Source organism: Nymphalis io, chromosome 26, assembly GCF_905147045.1.
Source record: "Nymphalis io chromosome 26, ilAglIoxx1.1, whole genome shotgun sequence".
NCBI lineage: Eukaryota > Metazoa > Arthropoda > Insecta > Lepidoptera > Nymphalidae > Nymphalis > Nymphalis io.
The window spans coordinates 4,491,726-4,516,312 of NC_065913.1; the positions used below are offsets into that span (position 1 = coordinate 4,491,726).

A 24,587-nucleotide genomic window follows, 5' to 3' on the forward strand; every position below is an offset into this window, starting at 1 on the left:
ATGTACACACTTCCAACTTACAGACTCCGCGCTGCTTATGACAATTTTTCGACAGAAAAAGCTAACTATTTATCGATCGACGTTAAACGGGTGTTGTTGAAATAACAACTTAAAAAAAGTGCTCAAACGCATACAGATCTTAATCTGTTGCCTTTAATTAATATCCTCTTTTAATATCCATCGAAACACCTGGGCTTAATAAAAATATAATGTTAAAAATATTCTTCTAACTTAATGCGCAGTAAATAATATTTAAATCAGTTATTTAATCTTAACCCATTAAAAAACCTACTGATTAATTTTAATCAACATTATAAAAAACCCAATGCTTATAAAATATAATTGTTAATTATACCCTAATATCACAATAAATCTAAATTAGATTGTGATAACATTTAAGTATAATATAAATTATACAAAAATGTCATCTAACATTTGTTCATGGTGCATAATTGGAGTGCATTGAGCATGTCGAATTAATCTTTTGTGTAATAAAAATAAAGATCACATTTGCTTGATAATTTTCGAATCATTAGTGTATGGTGATAAATATTTTTTAAAACTGTAATAGATTATTTGTCATCGTGTTGTTTTTTGATAATGAAAGCTTAACTATGATTTTTATCTCCTTATTTCGAAAGCATTACCTTTCGTTTTGAAATATCTTGTTTGAACTGGAAAGTACCTGTATATTGAATTTTAATATAATCTATTATTGTGATGCTTGGTTAAGATCTTTGCTTATTCTTTGTTATAAATTTGTCTGAACAAAGTTGAAAAAGCATAAATTTATTTGTAGTAATCATAATGAATAGAGAAAAGTCTCCTTGCAAGGCATAATCGACTTTTATCTTTTTCAAAAAAATATTCTGTGTTGGTTAATATTTTAAAAATGTCTAACAACAGAAATGTGTGGTGGAATAAGGTTCTAATGTTCTCTTCAAAAGGAGCCCTAAGCCCATCGATGGAACATTTATTTTAACACCACAATTTAATTTTTAAATATTATATTTAAATTAAGTAAATAATTTAATTATATTCAAGTGTAACACAAAAATATTTTTCAAGACGTAATTGATAAAATATATGTTTAAATATTTCACACTTAATTCTTGTTACTTGTAAAACGTTTCGTCTATTTCTGGTCCCCTCTCTTAGCCTAAGGCAGCTGTTCAAATACATATCTTTGAAATAATTAGTGCTTGCTATAAATATGTTAAATGGCTCAGTCGCAAGATTATGTTTAAAGGTTGCAGGATCGAATCTCGGTAAGCTATGGCATTTATTTAAGAACAAATTGATTGTTATGGTTAGATTAATAAGCTACCATCCTACTTTACAGCGAGATGGCCTAGTGGTAAGAACGCGTGAATCTTAATCGATGATTGTGGGTTCAAACCCGGGCAAGCGCCACTGAATTTTCATGTGCTTAATTTGTGATCATAATTCATCTCGTGTTTGACGATGAAGGAAAACATAGTAAGGAAACCTGCATGCACATATGTATTCCACCAACCCGCATTGGAGCAGCGTGGTGGAATAAGCTCCGAACCTTCTCCTCAAAAAGGGAGACGAGGCCTTAGCCTAACAGTGGGACATTCGCAGGCTGTTACTGGCTACTTTACACTAGCATTATGGGTCAATTTTGAAATTAAGTAAAAATTAACGCTAATATTAATACTGTACTGTTGTATTTCGGAAAAGTGAAAAGTGAGCGAGTCATTGTATAGTAATTAAACTTTGACAAAAAGACCGCATATTTTGGTTTAAAAATATTATGTTCAAAACTTTGTGTTAATGCTTTTGACCGTCCTTATAAATGATGATAAAGTTTTATTGGCCCAAACAGGGGTTTGAACCCAGTACCTCGAGATCTGCTGGCTTATCGAGCTATCAATCTAATAATACATTAAGCTACAGATTACATACAACTAAAACAGACCTAAAACAAATAAATCGGCGACAAATTTAGACTTTCAGACCAGACATAGAATTAAATGCATCACGTACTTACATCTAAACGGATAAAGAACTTTATTTAGATATATTACGTAAGTGATTATGAAAAATGTACCTTTTTATCTACCACATAGAGTTTAGTTTCCATAAAACACATTCAAATAAATTAATTTTGCGCCGTATTGTCAGTTTATAAAGTCAGCTTTTCAGTAGAACCTCAGCGCGAAATAAAAAAAAATACTCTATAGCAGTGCGGGCAAATTTAGCGACAGACGAAAGTATGCAAAAAGTAAGGGCAGAAGTAATACGCTGGTATTTAAATCTAACAGCACATTGTTGATTTCAACACTACAAAGTTTATTTTTATTGATTAAATTCTGGAGAATATTTTATTTGTTTGATATTCAGGACTATTATGATAGTCTGGTATATCTGTACCCAACAATCCGCATTGAGTTTTAGCTCCAGGCCTTTTCAATTAGAAGTTAACTTTTTTTTTTTTTTTTCACGAAGTCGATTGTGGGAGAGGATCCCAATGCCCCCCCCCATTCGAGTCGAGTTATGTGGGATTCTTACCCACTAAAATCACTGCGATGACTGTCCTCGGCACGGATCGTAGACGCTGGGGGATCGTGTTGTTATAACACATCCGCGGCTCCGTGCTATGTTCCGCTCACAGTTTCGCAAAAGAAACGTATAGATTTAAAAATATATATATTTAGAATAATTAGCACGAACATGTGAAATATTGTATCTATTTTATTTATATTTCTCATACCAAACACATTAAAAGAATAACTGACTGAAATATCAACGCACGCTATGGAAATTGCTTATTAAGCCATTCTGAATCGTGGCGCGAGCGAAGCCGTTAGTTTTGTTAAAAAGTATCTAATGAACGGCAATATTCACATTTTTTAATGTATGAGAAATTAAAATACATAGAATGTATTTAGCACTGTGATACATATTTCTAAAAGACATAGTAAGTAAAAGGGTTGCGTTTTAGTTTTTACATTTTAAAAGCTTTAGTTTGCATGTGAACATTATTTAAAAGTAAAGGAACCCAGGAAAGTAACTTTCCTGTTACGCTTTCACGGCTAAACCACTTAACCGATATTGATGATATTCCTTAATGAAAGGACATAGGTTACCTTTTTTTAATCTAATACCTGCTCTCCTAACAGGAGAATAAAGGCGCTTGCGAAATCTTGTATAATATAAATGTTAAAGTTAGGTGGTAGGGCTTTGTTTTTTTAGTAGAGCCGTATGTTTTTTTTTATAGAATAGGAAGGCGCACGAGCACATGGGCCACCTGATGGTAAGTAGTCACCAATGGCCTTAGACATTGGCATTGTAAGAAATGTTAACCATCGCTTACATCACCAATGCGATACCAACCTTGAAAACTAAGATGTTATGTCCCTTGTGCCTGTAATTACACTGGCTCACTCACCCTTCAAACCGGAACACAACAATATAAAGTATTGCTGTTTTGCGGTAGAACATCTGATGAGTGGGTGGTATCTACCCAGACGAGCTTGCACAAAGCTTTAACACCAGTAAAGCATGTATGTACGTATGAACTTTTAAAGCTATTAGAACAGACTCGAAAGCTATTGAACCGCTGTTTAGGCTTAAAATAACCTCCACAGCGAAACATCGGTAGATGAGATTGCGGGAAGACTGCGATTTATCATACCGCTAAACAGTTTTGTAAATATATATTTACATATAATATTAACGAGCTAGAGTAATATAGCACAGGGATCAACAACGAATAGATTTGGATTGTGGTGTCTATAATTATTTCCCTTCAATTTAATTCTATAAAATGGTGTTTCAACAGTTAGAAGTCATTTGATGGTATATGCTCATAGACACTGACCATCGTTAATAGATAATTTGCTGACTCAACGGTACCCAAGATGGACTTTTTTAATGTTACGTTAAATACTCATACTTAACTCAATAACGAACCAGTGTGCGATTAACATGCGAAGAGAAAAGAATCAATTATTATGTTTATATAATTTGACAGAATAATCCTAGTGATTTCTCGCGATATTTTATCTCCACACTCCAACAATATTATTTTTTTCAATCTCTACACATGCTCTGTAAAATAACCTATCCTAACATCAAATGCGCTACCCAAACTTGGGAATGATGCTTTCGCTACTTTAAACCGGAACCTAATGATACTAAGTATTACTGTTTAACGGTAAAATAAGCGATGAGTGGGCGGTACTCAGGAATGCACAAAGCTCAAGAAATTGTTATTTGAATAACGCATATTTTGATTAAATTTCATGAAACATTACGTAATAATTAAATTTCAATACAACAGAGAAATGCAGCTAGCATTGTTCTCATTCCACGTAGTTATGATTTGTACAATAATTGTATTTAATTTTGACTTCTATATATTTCATTAGTCTTCAATACAAATTGTTTGAATATTATAATAATAATTTATGTACACACCCAAAAGATACATGTACACATTTACATTAGCAGCACTCTTGGTGGATCTCCGACTCCGAAACTAATATAAATTGTACTATCAGTCATTGCACACTAGATTCCTAGATACCTTTAAAGACGTAGTAATATATATATATATATATATGTGAAAGAAAACAAGAAGGAATATAAAACAATTAATAATAGTATGTTATTACGCGTGTTTTTGTATGTATATGAGCCTGTGTGTGTGTGTGTGTGTGTGTGTGTGTGTGTGTACGTGTGAGTGCGCGTGTGTGTGCATGTACCGTACCGTAACAGCCTGTGAATGTCCCACTGCTGGGCTAAAGGCCTCCTCTCCTCTTTTTGAGGAGAAGGTTTGGAGCTTATTCCACCACGCTGCTCCAATGCGGGTTGGTAGAATTCACATGTGGCAGAACTTCAGTGAAATTAGACACATGCAGGTTTCCTCACGATGTTTTCCTTCACCGTAAAGCACGAGATGAATTATAATCACAAATTAAGCACATGAAAATTCAGTGGTGCTTGCCCGGGTTTGAACCAACGATCATCGGTTAAGATTCACGCGTTCTTACCACAGGGCCATCTCGGGTGTGCATGTGTGCATTTATAATTGTACTCAGCATGCCCATATTATTGCATAATATTGCGTAAAACAAATGAGTAATTAGTTGAAATTTTTCATTTATGAGTCATTGTCTATGCGAGCGTGTATGTAAATTAATTACAGTATCCCGTTTACATATCGTCGTGTCGTAAATTATTCTGGACATTTAATGTATTTAGTACTTATGTTTTGTATCTTGTGTGTTTTCCTTTGATATGTGTAAAATCTTATATATAAAATGAATAATAGTATGATTGTTTGAATATTCATCACTGTTTAAACGATAACCGAATAAGTTCAACTATAGTAATTTATATTTGTATTGTACGTATATTTTTCATTAATTTCTTTTTCAGTTTAGTTTGATAGTTTTATGTGCATACGACATATATACGTGTTTTTGTATCCATTGCTTTTTTTTTTAACTGGCCTGTCCGTGATTTATGTTATGTATCGCCATTGTAATGTATATTAATAATAAATATTATATATTAAAAAAAATATCTTCTATTATTATATTTTATATTATTATTCCTTTTTTATAATACATATAAATGCATGATCTTTAACAAATATGTTTGTAACGTTCCATTTCATACACATGGGTCGAATTCCATGCGACACATGCAGCAGCTATGCTTCTTGATTCCGTCATAAATGGACAATGAATTACAAAACCCTGATCAATAAGATGAGCACTGAATGAATGTTTTCCAAGATTCATAATTTCAATTTTGGGCGACGATTCACACCATTCACTGGTAGTTGGCGCTGTGAGATAGGTGACCACTTCACACGTCACGTATTTAGTATTTTTGGGTTCCGGTTTGTAGAGTGAGTGAGTCAGTGTCACTACAGGCACAAGAGATCTCAGTTTCCAAAGTTAGCAGCGCATTGGTGATGTATGGCATGGGTATATTTCTTACAGCGCCAATGTCTATGGGTGGTGGTGACTTATCTTTGTGGTTACTCAATAGCCCCTCCGGGAGTTTTGTTATCTTTATCTATATTTAGTTAATATCTTTTGGCGCTAATACTATTTATAATCAATCGTTTACCCTTAACGGAAACCACGTGGATAACCCTCAATTCCTATGAACTTTACGTGCAGGGGGCGTATTCTAAAAATACATGATACAGAATTTATCTGAATGTACGTCCAGTCGAGTCAGTAACGTCGCGACGCCGGCCCGTGCCTAAATCCTTTTGTTATCTGAAATATTCATTGGATAAAATCTTTGTGCGTTATTTTTTAACGTGTGGTGACAGAATAAGGTGAGTTTCGAAATTCAAAATACTACAATGCTCTACTTTTTTTTAATTTGATTTTTTAAAAGACTTCGCTTCACATGAATTGGGTCGAATTATTTTTTATTATTTTAGTCAAATATTTTATGTTTATCTGTGATTCATTGCTCACGTCATAGAACTTGTGTGGTAGCTCTTAATCCATAAAACGTGGGATTTAAAAACATCGCTGACTCAAAAATCGAAAATAACACAAACTACACGTTTGTTTGTATTCTTGTTCTGATTTTTCGTATCTTCAATCTCTTTATAAAAGAGTTCTTAAAATTACATATGTTTTAGTCTTTAAAATTATACATTATCTTAAAAAGCAAGCTTTTTTAAAACAAATTATAATTTTTTTGCAATCTATTTTTTATAATATATATGATTAATTTTATATACTTTGATGTATTTATGGATATAGCTAGCATACCCAGATCTTACATTCAAATTTATTTTTATTGGGTGGCCTGAAAAATAAGGCTAATTAGCCATAAATACGCCCATTGAACTAAATATTTTGTTATTATTATAGCTACTCACTTTTCTGTACTCTACGTTATATACAGTTAAGTATATAATTATTTTATGTATCTTACAGACAATAATTATATGCTTCACTTATTGTTTCAATGATCGGTTAATATCCAGTAACATAATCTCAAAAGCAATAATATGTCTATCCGCTTACATAATAATAATTATATATATATATATATATTTCGAACTAAAGCGTATTGTATTACGCGCTTAGATTTTATCATTTGTTTGCTATTATCCTATTTATTAGGAGCAGAGCAGAGCACTCAAATGAAATTGTTTAGCAATATTTGTAAAATCTTCGAAAGGTATATATACCTAGCTGTACAAGTAATTATTCATCCGAAGACATTAATGCATGTGGCTTAAGTCGTATCTTAAAAGAGTGGCAGTGACTGTTTTGACGTTTATAATTGTATAAGATAATATCGAATAAATTTTTTAACTTTGACAATGTCTAAACGCTGCTAATCATGGGATCTGAGTTAAATACACACACAAATATAAAAATATATATATGCATTGTATATATATTGTATATATATATATATATACAATATCCTGGGACATTATTTACACACGGTCATCTGATCATAACCTAAGCAGAGCTTATACTATGGAAACCAGACAACTGATATACTACATATACTACTTTACCAACCACGTATTCATACCATACATATGTGTATGAACCCACAGTGCGTTTACTTCAATATCCAAGTCTTCAATCCACTAAGACATGACTCTATTATATCTGAGTTAAATACACACACACACACATATATATATATATATATATATATATATATGTATATATATATATATATATATATATATATGTATATATATATCCTGGGACATTATTCATAACGAATCTCAATTTAAATTACAATTGTATCTACAAATAATTATAGCGCCACTCGCTCGTATAACATTTGTTTCCGTTTAAGAAAATTAACCAATATCGAACGTACTTGTACAAACACACACTTCCTAAAACAAATATGTCGGTCTGTTCACAGCTAAGTTTATTTCACTTGCCTTGGGATAACAGCAGTATACTTATCAAATACTTCGTTGGTCCAGTGGATAAGGCCGCAGATCCCGAGGTCAGCCCAATAAAAAATTTAGGATTTTTCTGTCGAAGGTTCTCCGTAGCGGCCCGTAGTCCGTATGTTGGAAGTGAGTACTCTAAGCCTCGGAAAGCACGTAAGCTCGTTTGTCCTGCGCCTGAAGTCTTTTCGGTTGTGTCGGATTTGCCTTCTACCAAATTATTAGAGTGGGGGAATAGAGAGTGCATCTCTGTTTGTGCACACACTGGTTCACTATAATATTTTCTGCACCGTTATAGCCAACTTTTAAGAAACTAGAAATACTAGAGAGGGATGAGCATCTTTCTTGGGTCAGGGGACTTCATCATCACATATTCAAATTCTGAACTCGAAATTGTCTGGAATTTTTGGTCGAGAATTTATTTTAGCGCGCTATGTTTGTGTTTGACTTAATGCTTTATCTCCTGAATTCAACGCTAGTCTGGTTTAGACCCAACTTTGGATATTTCACCAGCCCATGTTAATCACTTGGACTTGCGACATTGCGACACTTTTGCTGAGTAATCTTCTGCAGTCTTTACTTCGTGGTATAAATAGACCAGCAGTGCTATTCTTTAAGAACTCACTTCATTACTCAACTGACTTATGTGGTATATTGTTTTTTTTTGTATATAGTACACAACTTTTCTAAGCAGTGACATATTTGCTTATAGTATGGTCATTTATTATTTATTTCTTATGTTCTGCTCTATTATTTCTTATATCTATGGAGATTCAAGAGACGATAGAACACTATGAACTAATTGGAAAACTATTTTGAACATAGATTTTCGGGCTTAAATCAGGCAAGTTTTCACGTGTTTGTGTGGTGTCAGAAAATATGAAGAAACCAGCTCAGCTGATGTAAATCAGCTCAAACATTCCAAAAGAAATGAGGAATCTTATCTCCACCAGTGGGACATTTATGGACTATTGCTTGTATATATACGACTGGCACAAAAATTTCCAAGTTGGTGAATTTACTTACAAAATACCAATGTATTTTGAAAGTAAATAACTCGAAAATGAATTCAAAACGATTGCTCTCTGAAATCATTTTCAAGAAAATACTTTAAAACATTCCTGTTTTATCTTATCTCCCAGTTCAAGTAATATATTACTTATACAAAAAACAAAGAGTTCGGAACAAAATTGATTAGGAAAATTATATAATTCATGAAACCGAGATGGCCCGGTGGTTAGAACGTGTGAATCTTAACCGATGATCGTGGGTTCAAAGCCGGGCAAGCACTAATGAATTTTCATGTGCTTAATTATTTATATTCATATCATGCTTGACGGTGAAGGAAAACATCGTGAGAAAACCTGCGTGTGTCTTTATTCACTGAAATTCTGCCACATGTGTATTCCACCAACCCGCATTAGAAGAGCGTGGTGGAACAAGATCCAAAACCTTTAAAAAAAAGGAGAGGAGGCCTTAGCCCAGCAGTGGGACATTCACAGGCAGTTACTTAAAATATAATTATTAATGCCAAGGAAGATATTCACAAGAATCCAAATAATTGACACGGGTACGAAAATTTCCAATAGTTGAACATAATGAAAAAATTTCAAGAACGCATGTGGTCCGTTTCAAATATAAGATTGAGTTCAACGATCTTACAAATATAGAAGAGAATGGGAAACAAAATTAAAACGAAACATGAATACCGGCGCCCATTCTCTAAGTCACTCCCTAATGTCTTCAGAACATTTGAATGCATTGACGAAAGTAACTTCTTAAATGAGATTTTAGGTTAAAATTAATTAATATAAAGCCTTTGTTGTTTAGCAATGCTTGTTTGAAGATATTGCTAATATTCCTATTTAATATATAATTAAGTGTAAAGCTTGAACTCAGAGTGACCACAATAGCCCAAGGTATCAGGACCGTACCTGCGACTTTTACATCTCTCGAGGCAGTCTTAAGCCATTGCGCGATTAACACACACACACATACACATATGCATGTATATTTATATACGAATATATATACGACCTTTTTCGGAGGTGAGTTTCGAATTTGATTATGACACATACAATAGCTTATGTGTGTGTGTGTTTTATTTAAATACACTTCAATGTTGTTAATGTATTTCATTGAACGTGTTATATAATATATTGCAATGGAACTTCGATTCGACATATATATATAGAGGGAAGGTCATTGAAATTTCTAAGTATGTAAAGAAAACTAGTTTTCTTTATCTAGCTATATAATTATGAGAAAAAATTTAAAGCTCATGGTTAAAATATTGTTGACAAATTGGCGACATGAGGTATGTTAAGTTTAAGCATATGTGATACCACCAAGTGGTCACACTTATCAACTTCCGAGCATTCGTAAAAAAATCAAAAAGTATTTTTTTAATATATTTTTAAAAGATTTCATTCGATTCCACTGATGGATAAAGCCATATCTGTGCTTTTAAGCATCGGTTCTTACGTTAGCAGTATATTGCCTAGGACAGAAGTCTGCTAATATTTAAGCTATTCTGTGTTTAATTCATTAATATATCGTGTAAATTGGCTGAAATTAACGATGTTTTTGAAAATGTCGGAGTAAATAATTCCGACTAGGAATTTTATTGGTGTGCGCTATATATACCAATAGAGTTATTTATTTATTTTATTTTAACTCAAATATACAAAATAAATAAATTTATAATAAAATAATTATATTTATTATATTAGTATATACACTCTTATTCAACCCGTGCGAAGTCGGTGGCAAGTGTTATATTAAAATATAATAATAATAATATTATATAATACAGTTCTACAAATTCCTTTCAATAGATTGTCACAAACACATATTTTTTACTGGGTCACGTGTTTATCGTGCAGCTTACAAATGGGTCGAAGTTACTCGATACTTTTTTTTTTGTGATAGGACCACACAGATCCATATTCAAAAATAATATGTGGGCGTCGTGCGATAAATTTGCGAGCGATGACGAAATAGTTTCACTTAAGACCACTTTTTGAATTTCGAATTTTAAAAGAATACAAATTCATATATCTAGTATATCATTTTGAGTGTGAGATTTTAATTGTTGACTTTGAAGCTTCTAAGTTACGTTTTATGATGAAACGTTACATGCCGAAACATTATATATAATGTTTAGTTTTTTTATCTATAATGAAATTTTACATGTCAAATACACAAGATACAAATATTCAGCTTAAAAATGTACCAAAAATATCGTAATTTTTTACAAGTTTTTTCACGCAAGTTCAATGTTCCTATTATATTATGGTATGCCAAAACATCAATAAACATCCCATCCTGACTTCACAAAATCGATATAAAACCATAAGTTCATGGGAAACCGTCGCCATCTTGTGCGCAGACCGCGATAATTAACTAAAGTACACAATTATAAAAAAAAATAAATAAATAAAAAGTAGGCGTTAAAATAATATTTGTCTCACCACATGGATTGGTAGGTTAGAGATACTGGAAGTGACTTGTGCGTAGTTAATTTTTTAAAGGATTAATTTTTTATTATAAATTAACTAACAACATTGTATTTTTTGAAATAGACAAGCCATTTGTATTCAAAATCCTTTTGTGCTTTTGTTTTATTGTGATCCTAAAATGCTTTTTTTAAGGAATACGTTATTATTAAATCATATAATCAAGTCATTTTAATTTCATACTTGATTTTGTTCTCGTCTCTACATACCTACCTTATACCGGTATGTCAAAAGTTATTTTAATATCAAAAATTTAACGTACCAATATATTCAATATTGGTCTTAACGACTGTCTGACTACACATTTCACGACCTTCACAATCATACATGTACATCTATCATACAGAAAACCAAAAACATATCCTTAATATATAAAACTTAATATAAAATAATCTTCAAAAGCTAATCTTTAAAAGCCAACGACGTCATAAAGTAAAGGAAATGAAATTATTTTTATTTTTTTATTGTCACATCTAGATAGATATACTTCCGGCGTATTAAACCACATGGCTGAGGCATGTGCGCGACACATTATTGCGGGCAACCGATATGTAAAGTATGGTGATAATGAACTTAGATAATCTAAATTATATATATATATATATATATATATATATATATATATATATATATATATATATATATATATATATATAACACATACTCATTAAACAATAATCTAAGCGATTTTTTTTTTTACACTTAATAGGCCAGCGTTTGACCGTTGTCTTGCCTGATCTTAAGCATCGACACGGTCTAGGATGAAGCACGCTTGCCTATAAGAAACCTGTTCTGGATTTGAATACACCAACGTTGTCAAAAAACATTATGATGACTTTGTTGCGTGTCATTGTGTCCACCAATCCGACGTTTTAAGGCGTGATGCATTAAGATCCGAATGTATATGAATTATAATAATTTCCTCCAGACCGAATTCGGCCACGGCGGCAGATCTCAAGAGAGATTAGCCAACTACGCAGGAGATATTATAGAGCACAAGTGTGTGCGCAAACACAGGTGCACACTCTTTTCTCTAGCTCTTATAATCCGATGGGACGGCAATCCGACACGATCGGAAATAGTTCAGACGCAGGACCAACGGCTTTACGTGCTTTCCGAGGCACGGGAGTGTACACACTTCCAACTTCCAGACTTCTACTGAGAATTTTCTTACTTCTTATTAGTCCGACCTGGGAATTGAACCCAGGACCTCCGGGTCTACGGCCTTACATCAAGCCACTAGCCCGATGAGGCAGTTCAGGCAGAATCATATATAAATTACAACTCAGATAATTATATATTATATAAATGAATTCAAATGTATATTTATTTAACTATTTTTGTAATTTAAATGATAAAAAGGAGTAACTAAGTTCTTACTGGTTCTTTATAGTAGAATCTATATTCCGAAGGAAACATTTAATGTACAGTACAGTAACAGCCTGTTAATGTCCCACTGCTGGGCTAAGGCCTCCTCTCCCTTTTGAGGAGAAGGTTTAGAGCTTATTCCACCACGCTGTTCCAATGCGGGTTGGTAGAATACACATGTGACATAATTTCAATGAAATTAGACACATGCAGGTTTCAGGTGTTTTCCTTCACCGTCAAGCACGAGATGAATTATAATCACAAATTAAGCACATGAAAATTCAGTGGTGCTTACCCGGGTTTGAACCCACGATGCTCGGTTAAGATTCACGCGTTCTAACCACTAGGCCATCTCGGCTTTTTGTATTTAATGTAGTCCTAAAAAATTAAGATCGTAAAGGCTTGTAAAATCAAATTCGAATAAGGTATAGTAATTTGAGTTTTAATTTTAATTTGGCGTTAAATTATATTCTAAAAGAAGTTGGTAAGTCGATCTGCTAAGTTCACAGGCTATGTTAGGACATACGACCTGTATGACATTCGGCAAAACTAAAATCTTTTCAAATACTTTGTGTGTAGAAAGCATATAATGACATAGAAACTTGTATTCTACGTGAGGTCGTAAAGCGATAATTATTATAATTAATATGAAATTAAAGTTGAGAAGTTATTCAGAAGTAATAAATAATAAATCCTAAAAAATATAAACAGTGACGAAAATTATCATAATTATATTTAATGTTAAAACAAAACTAGAAATATTACTTCTAATGTGGTACCACCTGTGGGGACAATTTGTTTAAAAGCAATTAAATGTAATTTATATATTGTAAATTCATTTAATATAACATTAATGGGTGTAACCTTAAAAAAAATTTGCGCTCAAGTGCTATTTCGCGCTTACTCGCTTAAACCAGTTTTGCACAGTTAGGCGCAAATGGTTCAAAAAAACAGTATCTCGCTTAAGTCCAATCCAATAGTGTGTGCCAATTGCTTGTGTGTTCGTTGGAATTTAAATTATTTTCAATATATAGCTTATAGCCCGGTTATATGTATAGTTTTTGTTTTACACTTCTTTGTACAAAGTTTGCGCATAAAACGCGTCAGTGTGAACAGGTTTAATTTTAAAAGTCAATACAACTAAAAGTCAATATTGTTTTATTATTTATCTTTATATAGTTAAAAACATCATATGTATGTAATTCATGACGTCATAGTATGTTACATAAAAAACTTTGAATCAAGTAAAAAACATACCTTTCTTTATTTACAGATTACATACGCTAGATGAGAAATCGAAGCAAATGTATAAAATTGACGACCATGCAACGAACATATGAGCCGAAATGGCGGCTGAATTTAAACGAACGTTAAAGCTGCGCGGGCGCAGGGATGATTCGGAATTCGAAAATAGAATAACGCGCAGGAAGCTGGGATGGGCCGGGCCGGATGTGTGCATTTGGATCCTGCTGTCTGCGACCTTTTTTGTCGGCTGTCATGGTTACCAGGAGCAGAGATTTGCAATGGAGCCGCAGGATCAGGTTAGTTTATTTTTGTATAACATTTATATTTGTAAGGTCATATTATATTACTATCATTAGAAGGCCGTGTTTATAAATAGATTAATTTTTAAAAGAAGCGCGTTGAGCGTTATTCTTATAGCGTAAAAGTAAATGGGCGTATGTGCCATGTTATAGTATAATGAATTCCGCGCATAAATATTTCGATTGAGAGAAATACATATATTCTACTAGTTTTCGTTGAGGTTAGGTATTACATAAAAAAATACCTTCCTTGGTACTCAAGCTTGCTCCATACCAAATTTCATCAAAATCAATTCAGTGGATTAGCTGTAAAAGCGTAACGAAAAAGTTACTTTGGCATTTATAATATTAGTAATGATTATATCTTATGTCATAAAATATTTTGTACCATAAAATATTGTATTATAGTATTATATGTATATTATATATATATTATTATATAAAGTGCATAATTATAAGATAATTATGAACTTCCACAATGTTCCTTCAGTGCGGATTGGTGAAACGTGTGACAAAAATTCCTACATATTCACGAATCCGTTTTCCTCACAATGTTTACATAGACCGAAGCACGAGATGAATAATAAACAAATTAAGCTTGAAAAATCTGTGGTGTTTGCTTTGAGTTCGTGAACTTCAGATAATAATCACGTCCATTGGACCATCAACTCTTGAAGAACATTTATTGAAAGCTACGCCTAAAACTATCTTACTAAACCATTTCACTAAATTTTCTAAAAGCATGAATAAAAAGTTTTTGATAGCTTTTATTTTTTGTCAGTTTAGAAGATTGGAGTTCTTTGATCTTATAATAGCAAGTAAGTGCCTTAGTAATATTAGTCATATTTCCGAAATTCCATTCCAAAGATTCATCCCAGTCATTCTAATTATTGTAAACTAAATATAGTAATAATAACCTACCTAATACCTTCTATATGATAAAAACCTACATACTACCTTCTATTATAATAAAAATAATTATAAGATTAAACAATTAAAAATATATATAAATTCAAACTGATTTTCCTTCGCCTTTATTATGTTTAGTTTCTCTTTCAGAGTCGATGTCTCTTTCTAATTTATAGATTATTCGCTCAATCCATATTTAAATTTAGAACACCTTAAAGCTTAATCTCGGTCTTGGTATTGTATATTCTTTCTCTTTTTAATTCCTTAAATATTGACAGTCATGCAATTTTTTGGCTGTTCACAAAAAAACAAATGACGTCTAAACTCACTTCAACGTCTCTATAATATATTTAATTTGATAGATTGTAGATTGGAAAATATTTACATAAACACATAATTCTTTTAACACATTAAAAAATACTTCGAATTTCAAACGATTCGCATTTTTTTTTTTATAATTTTCTATTATTCAATATTCTCACTGATTTGTTAATAAACGTTTAATTATAACAGTAAATTAAAATTCCTCGTTATAAACTTAAGTTTTACGGTGCTTTAACGACCTTTATCAATTTCGGTATATATTTATAAGGTCATTAACCTTATTTAATATTTTCGAAGTGTCTCTGTGTGTGTAATTGAAAATTAATCGTAAAGATGTACAAGTTTTTTATTTGTGTGCTTTTATTGTGAATCAAGAGCTTGTTACTTTAATTACCCGACTACGTAGGGTTCGTAATTCTTTTCAAAGATAATGTATAAGTTTTCACAATATAACCGTACCGTACCGTAACAGCCTGTGAATGTCCCACTGCTGGGCTAAAGGCCTCCTCTCCTCTTTTTGAGGAGAAGGTTTGGAGCTTATTCCACCACGCTGCTCCAATGCGGGTTGGTAGAATTCACATGTGGCAGAATTTCAGTGAAATTAGACACATGCAGGTTTCCTCACGATGTTTTCCTTCACCGTAAAGCACGAGATGAATTATAATCACAAATTAAGCACATGAAAATTCAGTGGTGCTTGCCCGGGTTTGAACCCACGATCATCGGTTAAGATTCACGCGTTCTTACCACAGGGCCAACTCGGCTTTTTTTTTCACAATATGGCCGTCGACAAAATAAAAAAAAATCCAAGTGTAAAATTTTACACGGTGTAATTCGTGCAAGCCCGTCTGGGTAGGTACGGCAGGAACAGCAATAGTATTGCTGTGTTCCGGTATGAAGAGTGTGTGTGCCAGAATAACTAAGACAAACTACAGATCGATGGTGCATTCGCGTTGTAATGGTTAAAATATTTTACTGTGTCAATGTCTATGGGCGGTGGTGACCACTTACCATTTCTATGAAAAAACTAATTTACAGATACATCATTATATTGTCCATGTTTCTACTATTTTGGTAATTAATATAAAATAAAAAACGAGCCAAAACTTAGGGAAATCTTTATAAATTAAATTTCTAATATCTAGATTTAAATTTAAACTAAAACGCATGAATATGACATATTCGAATATATTATATAACAATATATACATAATCGAAAATTCTAAAATTAAATTTAAATATTTCGTTCGTGGAGAACAATATTGTATTTAATTATAAATTCAGATATTTTATGCTTTTAAGATAACACCCAAATAAGATACGTGCTGTGGTTACGTAAGAATCTCGAAAGTCGACGTAGAACACTAACGTAAGACGCCGATATGCGTCCTAGGCTAGTAACTATAATATTTAAAGGATACACGCATGAAAGCGTATGCTGTTTTCCAGTCTTCAATATTTCAAGTCGTTACGAAATATCTCAAGATGAAGTAAAAGCCTGTGAATATGCCACTACTGATCTAGGATATGATATCCTCCCCTTTGAGGATTGGAGCTTATTCTACATGCTGATTGGTGGATACATATGTGGTAGAATTTCTATTAAACTAGACACATGCAGGATCACGATGAATTTCTTCACGAGCACGACATGAGTTAAAAAACCTAAAAATTAAATAAATAGGCACATGAAAATCAGCGGTGCTGCCTGGGATTGAACCCGCTTTCCAACCGCTAGGCCACTGGGTCGCAACATTAATGAACCATATTATAACTAACATAAATCTAAATAAAAATAGCGAATGAATTTCATTTGAAAGAATTCGAAATATTCATATATATATACAAAAGTTTTATCATAAATTATCATATATTAAACTGTGATAATTAAAATATGAATATGTATATATTACACAGATCTAGATGGAATATATTATTCCACTATTACTACAATAAAGCGACCTCGTGTTTTACTTTGTAAACAGAAATTTATTGTGTAGTCCAAGTCATGAGTCTGTTACTTTTTTTTTAATTTTTATCGCACATTCACAGCGAAATGTTAAGTAATTAAATAGTGACGTTTGCACCCTACCGGTTTACTTGGTGGTAAGGCTTTGTGTCAGCTCGTCTGGGTAGGTATCACCAACACATCAGATATTCTGTTCGGGTTTGAAGGGTAAGTGAGACAGTGTAATTTCAGGCACAAGAGACATAACATTATGGTCCCCAATGTTGGTGGCGAACTGGCGATGTAAGCGATGATTAATAAATCTTAGATTTTATATTTATTTAAGCTTTATATGTATATATATTTAAAAATATAACAATATTCACAAGTCGATATTTATAATATGGCTTTTAATATTTTGCATTTATAAGACATTATAATGTCAAAATTCCTCGGGCATTCTCTTTTTAAATTTATGTCCTGGAATTAAAAATTTAAATAGAAGAAATCACATTATTAAGTCTATAAATATATAAACTTTTTGAATATAATTAATTTCTTAACTTTCATTTTATATTGAGATTTTATTATCTCATTTTAATCGAAATACATAATTGATGTTTTTGTAAGAATATGCTAAATGTAAGAACAATTCTTATATTCATAGCTGTAAGGCTTATATTCGTATGTAATACAAAAGTGAGAGCCTGTAAATTCCAGCTGTTTGGCAAAGAGGAGAGAGAGCTTCCTCACGAGAGGAATATATATGAAATTCATCATTATTTCTTTCTCAAGATAAGATGACGTTTTTGTCAAACAGTATGACAGTTACTATCAGTTACTGGTGGTAGAGCTTTGTGCAAGCTCGTCTGGGTAGGTACCACCCACTCATTAGATATTCTACCGCAAAACAGTAGTACTTGGTATTGTTGTGTTCCGGTTTGAAGGGTGAGTGAGCCAGTGTAATTACAGGCATAACGGACATAACATCTTAGTTCTCAAGGTTGGTGGCGCATTGGTGATGTAAGCGATGGTTAACATTTCTTACAATGCCAATGTCTAAGGGCATTGGTGACTACTTACCATCAGGTGGCCCATGTGCTCGTGCGCCTTCCTATTTTATAAAAAAAAAAATAATCCTCAAACAGAACTAAAAACTAACCACTGCACTAATTAATGGTGTTATTAATGATAAATCAAATATTATAAAAATGCGAAAGTAATTCTGTCTAGTAACGATTTCACGGTTAAATCTCTGAACCGATTTTGATAAATTTTGTTATAGAGTAAGCTAAGCCAAAGAAGCTCATAGGCTCCTTTCCACCACGCCAACTCCCTACACTGCGGGCAAAGCCGTGGGCGAAAACTAGTCTATAAAATCGCTTTCTGTCTGTAAATTAATATACTCGATGGAAATGTTTTAATTTGAATTAATTAATTATTTTCATTAACATAGCTATTTGTTCACCTGTAAGGTATATTTATAATATCCTCGTATATGAATAACTTTTTAATTATTAAATCTTACTTTACTTTTACTGGTGGTTAGGCTATGTGCAAGCTATGGGTAGGTACCACCCACTGATCAGATATTCTACCGCAAAACAGCAGTACTTGGTATTGTTGTGTTCCGGTTTGAAGGGTGAGTGAGCCAGTGTAATTAGAGGCACAAGGGACATAACATCTTAGTTCCCAAGGTTGGTGGCACATTGGCGATGTAAGCGATGGTATGTTAACCATTCTTACAATGTAAATGACTATGCGCGTTGGTGACCACTTACTATTATGCATGTGGTGGCATATATGCTCGTCCGCTAACTTATAAAAAAATACTTGCTCGCTTTGTAAATGCTCGTCTGGGTAGGTACCACCAACATCACATATTCAACCGCCAAAAAGATGCTTAGTATTGTAGTGTTCGGGTTGGTGAGTGAGTGAGCCAGTGAAACTTCAGACACAATGGACATAATATTATCATTGTTCCCAAATGCATTTGCGATGTAAGGAATTGTTTATATTTCTCACGACGCCAGTGTCTAAGGATTGTGTTGACCATTTACCATTATATTAAAAAGAAAATTTTACTTAGAACTATTGAATGGAATATGTTTCGAGTATTTAAGAGAAATGACACGTTTTTCCAAGGGACATGCAGCTTATTTATATATTACCATACAAATCAGGTACATTTTGTCCTGTCTATATATACCAATTGTTATGGCAGTTGGTTGAAGCGTATAGAAGATAAAGCACAGAACCGCCGTCTAGTGGCGAATTGCAACAAAGTGGATAGCATAAAATATATGCTCTAACCATTTATATAAATATAAAAGATTACGAACTAACTATACGCCGAGATGGCCCAGTGGTAAGAACGCGTGAATCTTAACCGATAATCGTGGGTTCGACCCGGGCAAGCACCACGGAATTTTCATGTGCTTAATTTGTTATTATAATTCATCTCGTATTTGCGGTGAAGGAAAACATCGTGAGGAAACCAGCATGTGTCTAATTTCACTGAAATTTTGCCACATGTGTATACTACCAACCCGCACTGGAGCAGCGTGGTGGAATAAGCTCCAAACCTTCTCCTAAAAAAAGGGAGGGGAGCTTTAGCCCAGCAGTGGGACATTCACAGGCTGTTACGGTTATGAACTAAGTTGTGTAACTAACGGCTGCTAAGACGTAAAGGTTCTCCAGTGGCAATCACCGACGATCTTTGTGAGGGTCTGATGATGGTAGCATAAGACAGGCCGTCTTAGAGATCTGTGAGGAAGCCCTTTGTCCAGAAATTGGCGTCTTCCACTTGAGTTCATGATGAACTAATTAAATTCCATTTAAGTTATGAATTAGTAATTATGTGATGTAACCGTAGTCTTTATAAATACGTCGAACATTTCTTGATAAATTAAAATATTTAACCGAAATTGTTAATAATAATATTATAAAACTTACGGTTCATTTAGTAGTAAGATTAAAAGGCTCTTAACAGAAATTTAAGTTACTCTTCGGGTGTAATGAAAGGCCGGTGCTACTTTCTCGATTACTAAGGGCGTGATAATTGTTTATTAATATAGGTTTTCAATCTATTTTCAAGTAATTGGCTTTTATTGATTACGGGTCTAATTCGGAAGATATCTTTAACAGTATTCCCTTAATTTAAATTATAAAACAGCACTTTATTACTTGATTTTTAATGTGTTGGATGACATATTGAATATATTTATATGTATATGTATATGTATTAGACTACTTGAGTTAAGATAAAGCTTCAAAAATATCAAATAACTGTATGTATTATCAACGTAATATTAATACGATAACGCCCTGAGACCTTGGTATCGAACCCCGGGTCCGGCCACTAGAAAAAATATTGTTTTTTTTTAAGAAATTTTCATTCTTAGCCCGAAGATCGTCTGGTAGTGTTAAGACAATGTGTGTCACTATGATAATGATGTCCATTGGTCCGTCTGGTTCGAAATCGCTCCAAATCGAAATCGAAAGGACAATGAGTGGGTACGCTGATGAGCTTTGCCCTACACTCCAGTAAACGCTCACGGCTCATATAGTATTCAAATGACTTAAAATTGATTTTTTTTACAGAGTGCAGTCGTGGGCTCCCGTGTGACGTTACCGTGTCGCGTCGAACACAAAGTCGGCAGTCTACAGTGGACGAAAGACGATTTCGGTCTCGGCACACATCGGAACCTGAGTGGTTACGAACGATACTCCATGATAGGGAGCGACGAGGAAGGTAAGAATTCCTACCTGTAATTTTATAGTCCTAATATCAAGGCAAGTGGTCTAAAATATTAATTTAGACTTCATCGTTTTAATAAATCGGTATTATTTGAAGTTATTTGCTTAAAAAAAAAAAATTGAACTGATAATAATAGGATCTGTGACATATAGTCACATGTTAAATTTACACTAGCTCATTCATACATGTAAGTGAGCAAATGTTAAGAACTAAGGAACCATTACAACATAAATTTCACATAAAATGTTGTTCTGCGAAAGGAGCTTAGTATAGTTGTTCCAAAACATCAGTAGATGCCAGCTCGTCCTTTTAACTAAGTCTGCGCAATTTAATATGCAAGTAATAACAGATAAAAAAATGAGTATTTTCATATGAAATTATTATTAAATTTATTTATGATTACAAAAAAATGAAGAAGAGAAAAAAATTAAAGTGAAATTCACAATGAATCCACAATGTTATAAGTAGGACGGGCGAATGGGCCACCTGATAACTGGTCACCACCACAAAGATATTGGTGATGTAAGAAATATAACCTACGGAACTAAGATGCTATGTCCATTGTGCCTGTAGTTATATTGACAACCGAAGGCCTTTGAAATAAATAAAGTATCTGTCTGTATACGGATGAATCTCAGGAAGTAGAAATCTCGTTTGAGTGCTTCCAGCGTAAGTCCTTTTTATTAAGAAACCTGTTATGCCTATAACTTCGACGATGTTAAAAAGTTGTGCAATAATAATAAATTTAGTACAATATAAAACAGATATCCTTATTGCTAGTGAAATACTATAATATAGTTACTACTAAAGGTATTCTTTTAGTAAAACTACTGAGTTTCTTGCCGGTTCTTATCGGTAGAATTTACGTTCCGAACTGTTGGTAGCTTTAAATTAAATTTATTCTTCTATTCTATGCTAATATAATAAATTCGAAAGTAACTCAGCCTGTATGTCTGTTACGCTTTCACGGCTAAACCACTGATTCAATTTTGATAAAATTTTGTATGAAGCTAGTTTGAACTCCAAGGAAAGAGTAATTTTTATACCTAACACCTCACCCCTCCCCCCGAATTCACGGGCGATGCCGTTGTCAAAAACTGTTTTGATAAAATAATATTATTACTAAAGTAAAAAGTTAAGTAGTACTTACTTACCTTCTAACATTTGTTACAATATTTAAAAAAAAAAGAAATAGAATGACTGTCAGTTACAAATCATCTTGTGTCGTTGATTGTAATATTTTTCTTATAAATACAATCTAAGTTTTTATTACATGAATAAGTTTTTAGAAGGTATTGACAAAAGACTTACGTGACAAAATAATAAAAATGTTATTCGGTTTAGGAAAAAATAACGCGTCACTTCAATCGATTTTTTTATCCTTGCAATGTTTAAAGCGTAGATTGTCTTCGTAGCCGTGAAATGAATATAAAATAAATTACAATGAATATGGCTAGCATTCATTCTATTCGCTTAAAATAAATATGTAAAAAAAACATGTTTTCGTGTTAGTTTTGCGAGAATTGATTACTTTTTTGAGAAAGCATTAAAAAAAAACATTAAAAAAATATGAAGAAAAATATATGTAATAAACAGTTTCGTTTATAAAATTAATATATATTTCTGCAAAACACTTACATAGAGAAGAAGCGAAGTATACAATAATATACACGCACACATTAGAGAGTAGCGAGCGGCAGAGGCATAAGAGCATAAGAAAGCGCCATTTCGTTCACCGTCACGGCACACGAGTCGACCTCATGCTCAAGGCATGTAGACGTTTCACACATACACAAGTAAAAAAAGCTTAAAACACACTTAACATTGCAATCGTAAATAAGTCTCATTTCATAGTAATTAAATATCATATTTAATGGAAACATTAAAAATACAATAATAGTTCGTGTAGTTTTAAAACCGCTCGCACTAAATTTCCTAGCGTTTCTTCATACGCTATATACACAAGATCTTTCATGTTACGTAATGTTCCCCCTCGTCCTACACGTCTAGCAAACAGTTTTTTACATCCATAGCCTTCATTACGCCATGTTTATCATGGTGGTGAAAGATAAAAACAGAATGAAACCGTAATACACGATGAAAATAAAATACGCATTCCCAAACGCTATTTACCTAAATATTTCGATACGATGTTACGAATATATCGTTCGAAGTAAAAACGTCTACGTTTTTGTTTAATTATTCTCTTCGTATGCCCCTTTCGTTTTTAATTAAATTGTCAATAAACTGCTTGACCTATAAACGTTGTCTAATGAGTGATTTGTTAAACAGTGATGTATTCTTCTTTCGTATATCAAATATTGACATCCATGTTGAGAAAGAGAGATAAATATGTGTTTTATTGAAAAGGCACTTAATACAGTTTTTAAATAAAGCCGAAATGTTTATATTGACGATTATATCAACCTTATTTTTTTTTAAGTTTAAAAACTTAAACCTACGTATACAATCGCGCTCTAAGCACGGTGGAAAAATATTTATTAAGAAAAGACATAATATTCCTGTCCGACATTCTTATGTACAAGCAATTATGTATTTATCATCGTGACTGCCTCGTTGTTTTAGTGGCTAGATATAAGGGGGCAGACTCCGAGGTCCTGGGTTCAAATCCCAGGTCGGGCCAATAAAAAATTATTGGGTTTTTCTGTCTAAAAATTCTCAGTCGCTACCCGAAGTCTGCAAGTTGAAAATGTGTATACTCTCGTGTCTTGGAAAGCACGTAAAGCCGTTAGTCTTGCGCCTGAGCTCTTTCCGGTCGTATTGGATTGCCGTCTCATCCGATTATGAGAGTTAGGGAGTAGAGAGTGCACCTGTGTTTGCGCACACACTTCTGCACTATAATAAGTCTTGCGCAGTTGGCTAATGTCTCTTGAGATTGGCCACCGTGGCCGAAATTGGTCACGGAGACATCATTATATATGTATGTTTAATTTCTATATAAAAATAGTAAGTTAAAACCTGTACACACATATATAACAATATTATATTGTAATACGCATATTTAATGTAACTTTTAAAAGTACCTTCTGTACTTTAATTTTTGAATATTCTCTATTTTAGTATAATAATATTTAAAATAAAAGTTTTCTTAATAATATAAAACAAATATGTCTTTACACCCTACTACTTGTCCCAGAGTATTGAGTTCTTTAGAAAAGTTTTTTTTTCTCATTGTATTTGTCTAGACAACCTTTCTATATCTATATTTCTTTGCCTATTCTAATCTTTCATATCTCCCCTTTTTTACCTGTTCAACAAA

The 24,587-nt window shown here is 32.9% G+C and overlaps 1 protein-coding gene across 8 annotated transcripts in view; it reads left to right on the top strand.

Moving 5' to 3' along the window:
- Positions 1-24,587, top strand: part of LOC126778455 (irregular chiasm C-roughest protein-like) — an 81,462-nt gene that overhangs the window by 26,541 nt on the left and 30,334 nt on the right. For 7 of the 8 annotated variants that reach the window (XM_050502019.1, XM_050502015.1, XM_050502018.1 and 4 more), the window contains exons 1-3: positions 6,229-6,328; positions 14,096-14,363; positions 21,151-21,301. In XM_050502019.1, the coding sequence (XP_050357976.1) occupies positions 14,169-14,363; positions 21,151-21,301 (346 nt within the window). In that variant the 5' untranslated portion in view covers positions 6,229-6,328; positions 14,096-14,168. Of the gene's footprint in view, positions 1-6,228; positions 6,329-14,095; positions 14,364-21,150; positions 21,302-24,587 lie in introns of those variants that run through there. The other variant, XM_050502016.1, reaches the window with a different exon arrangement.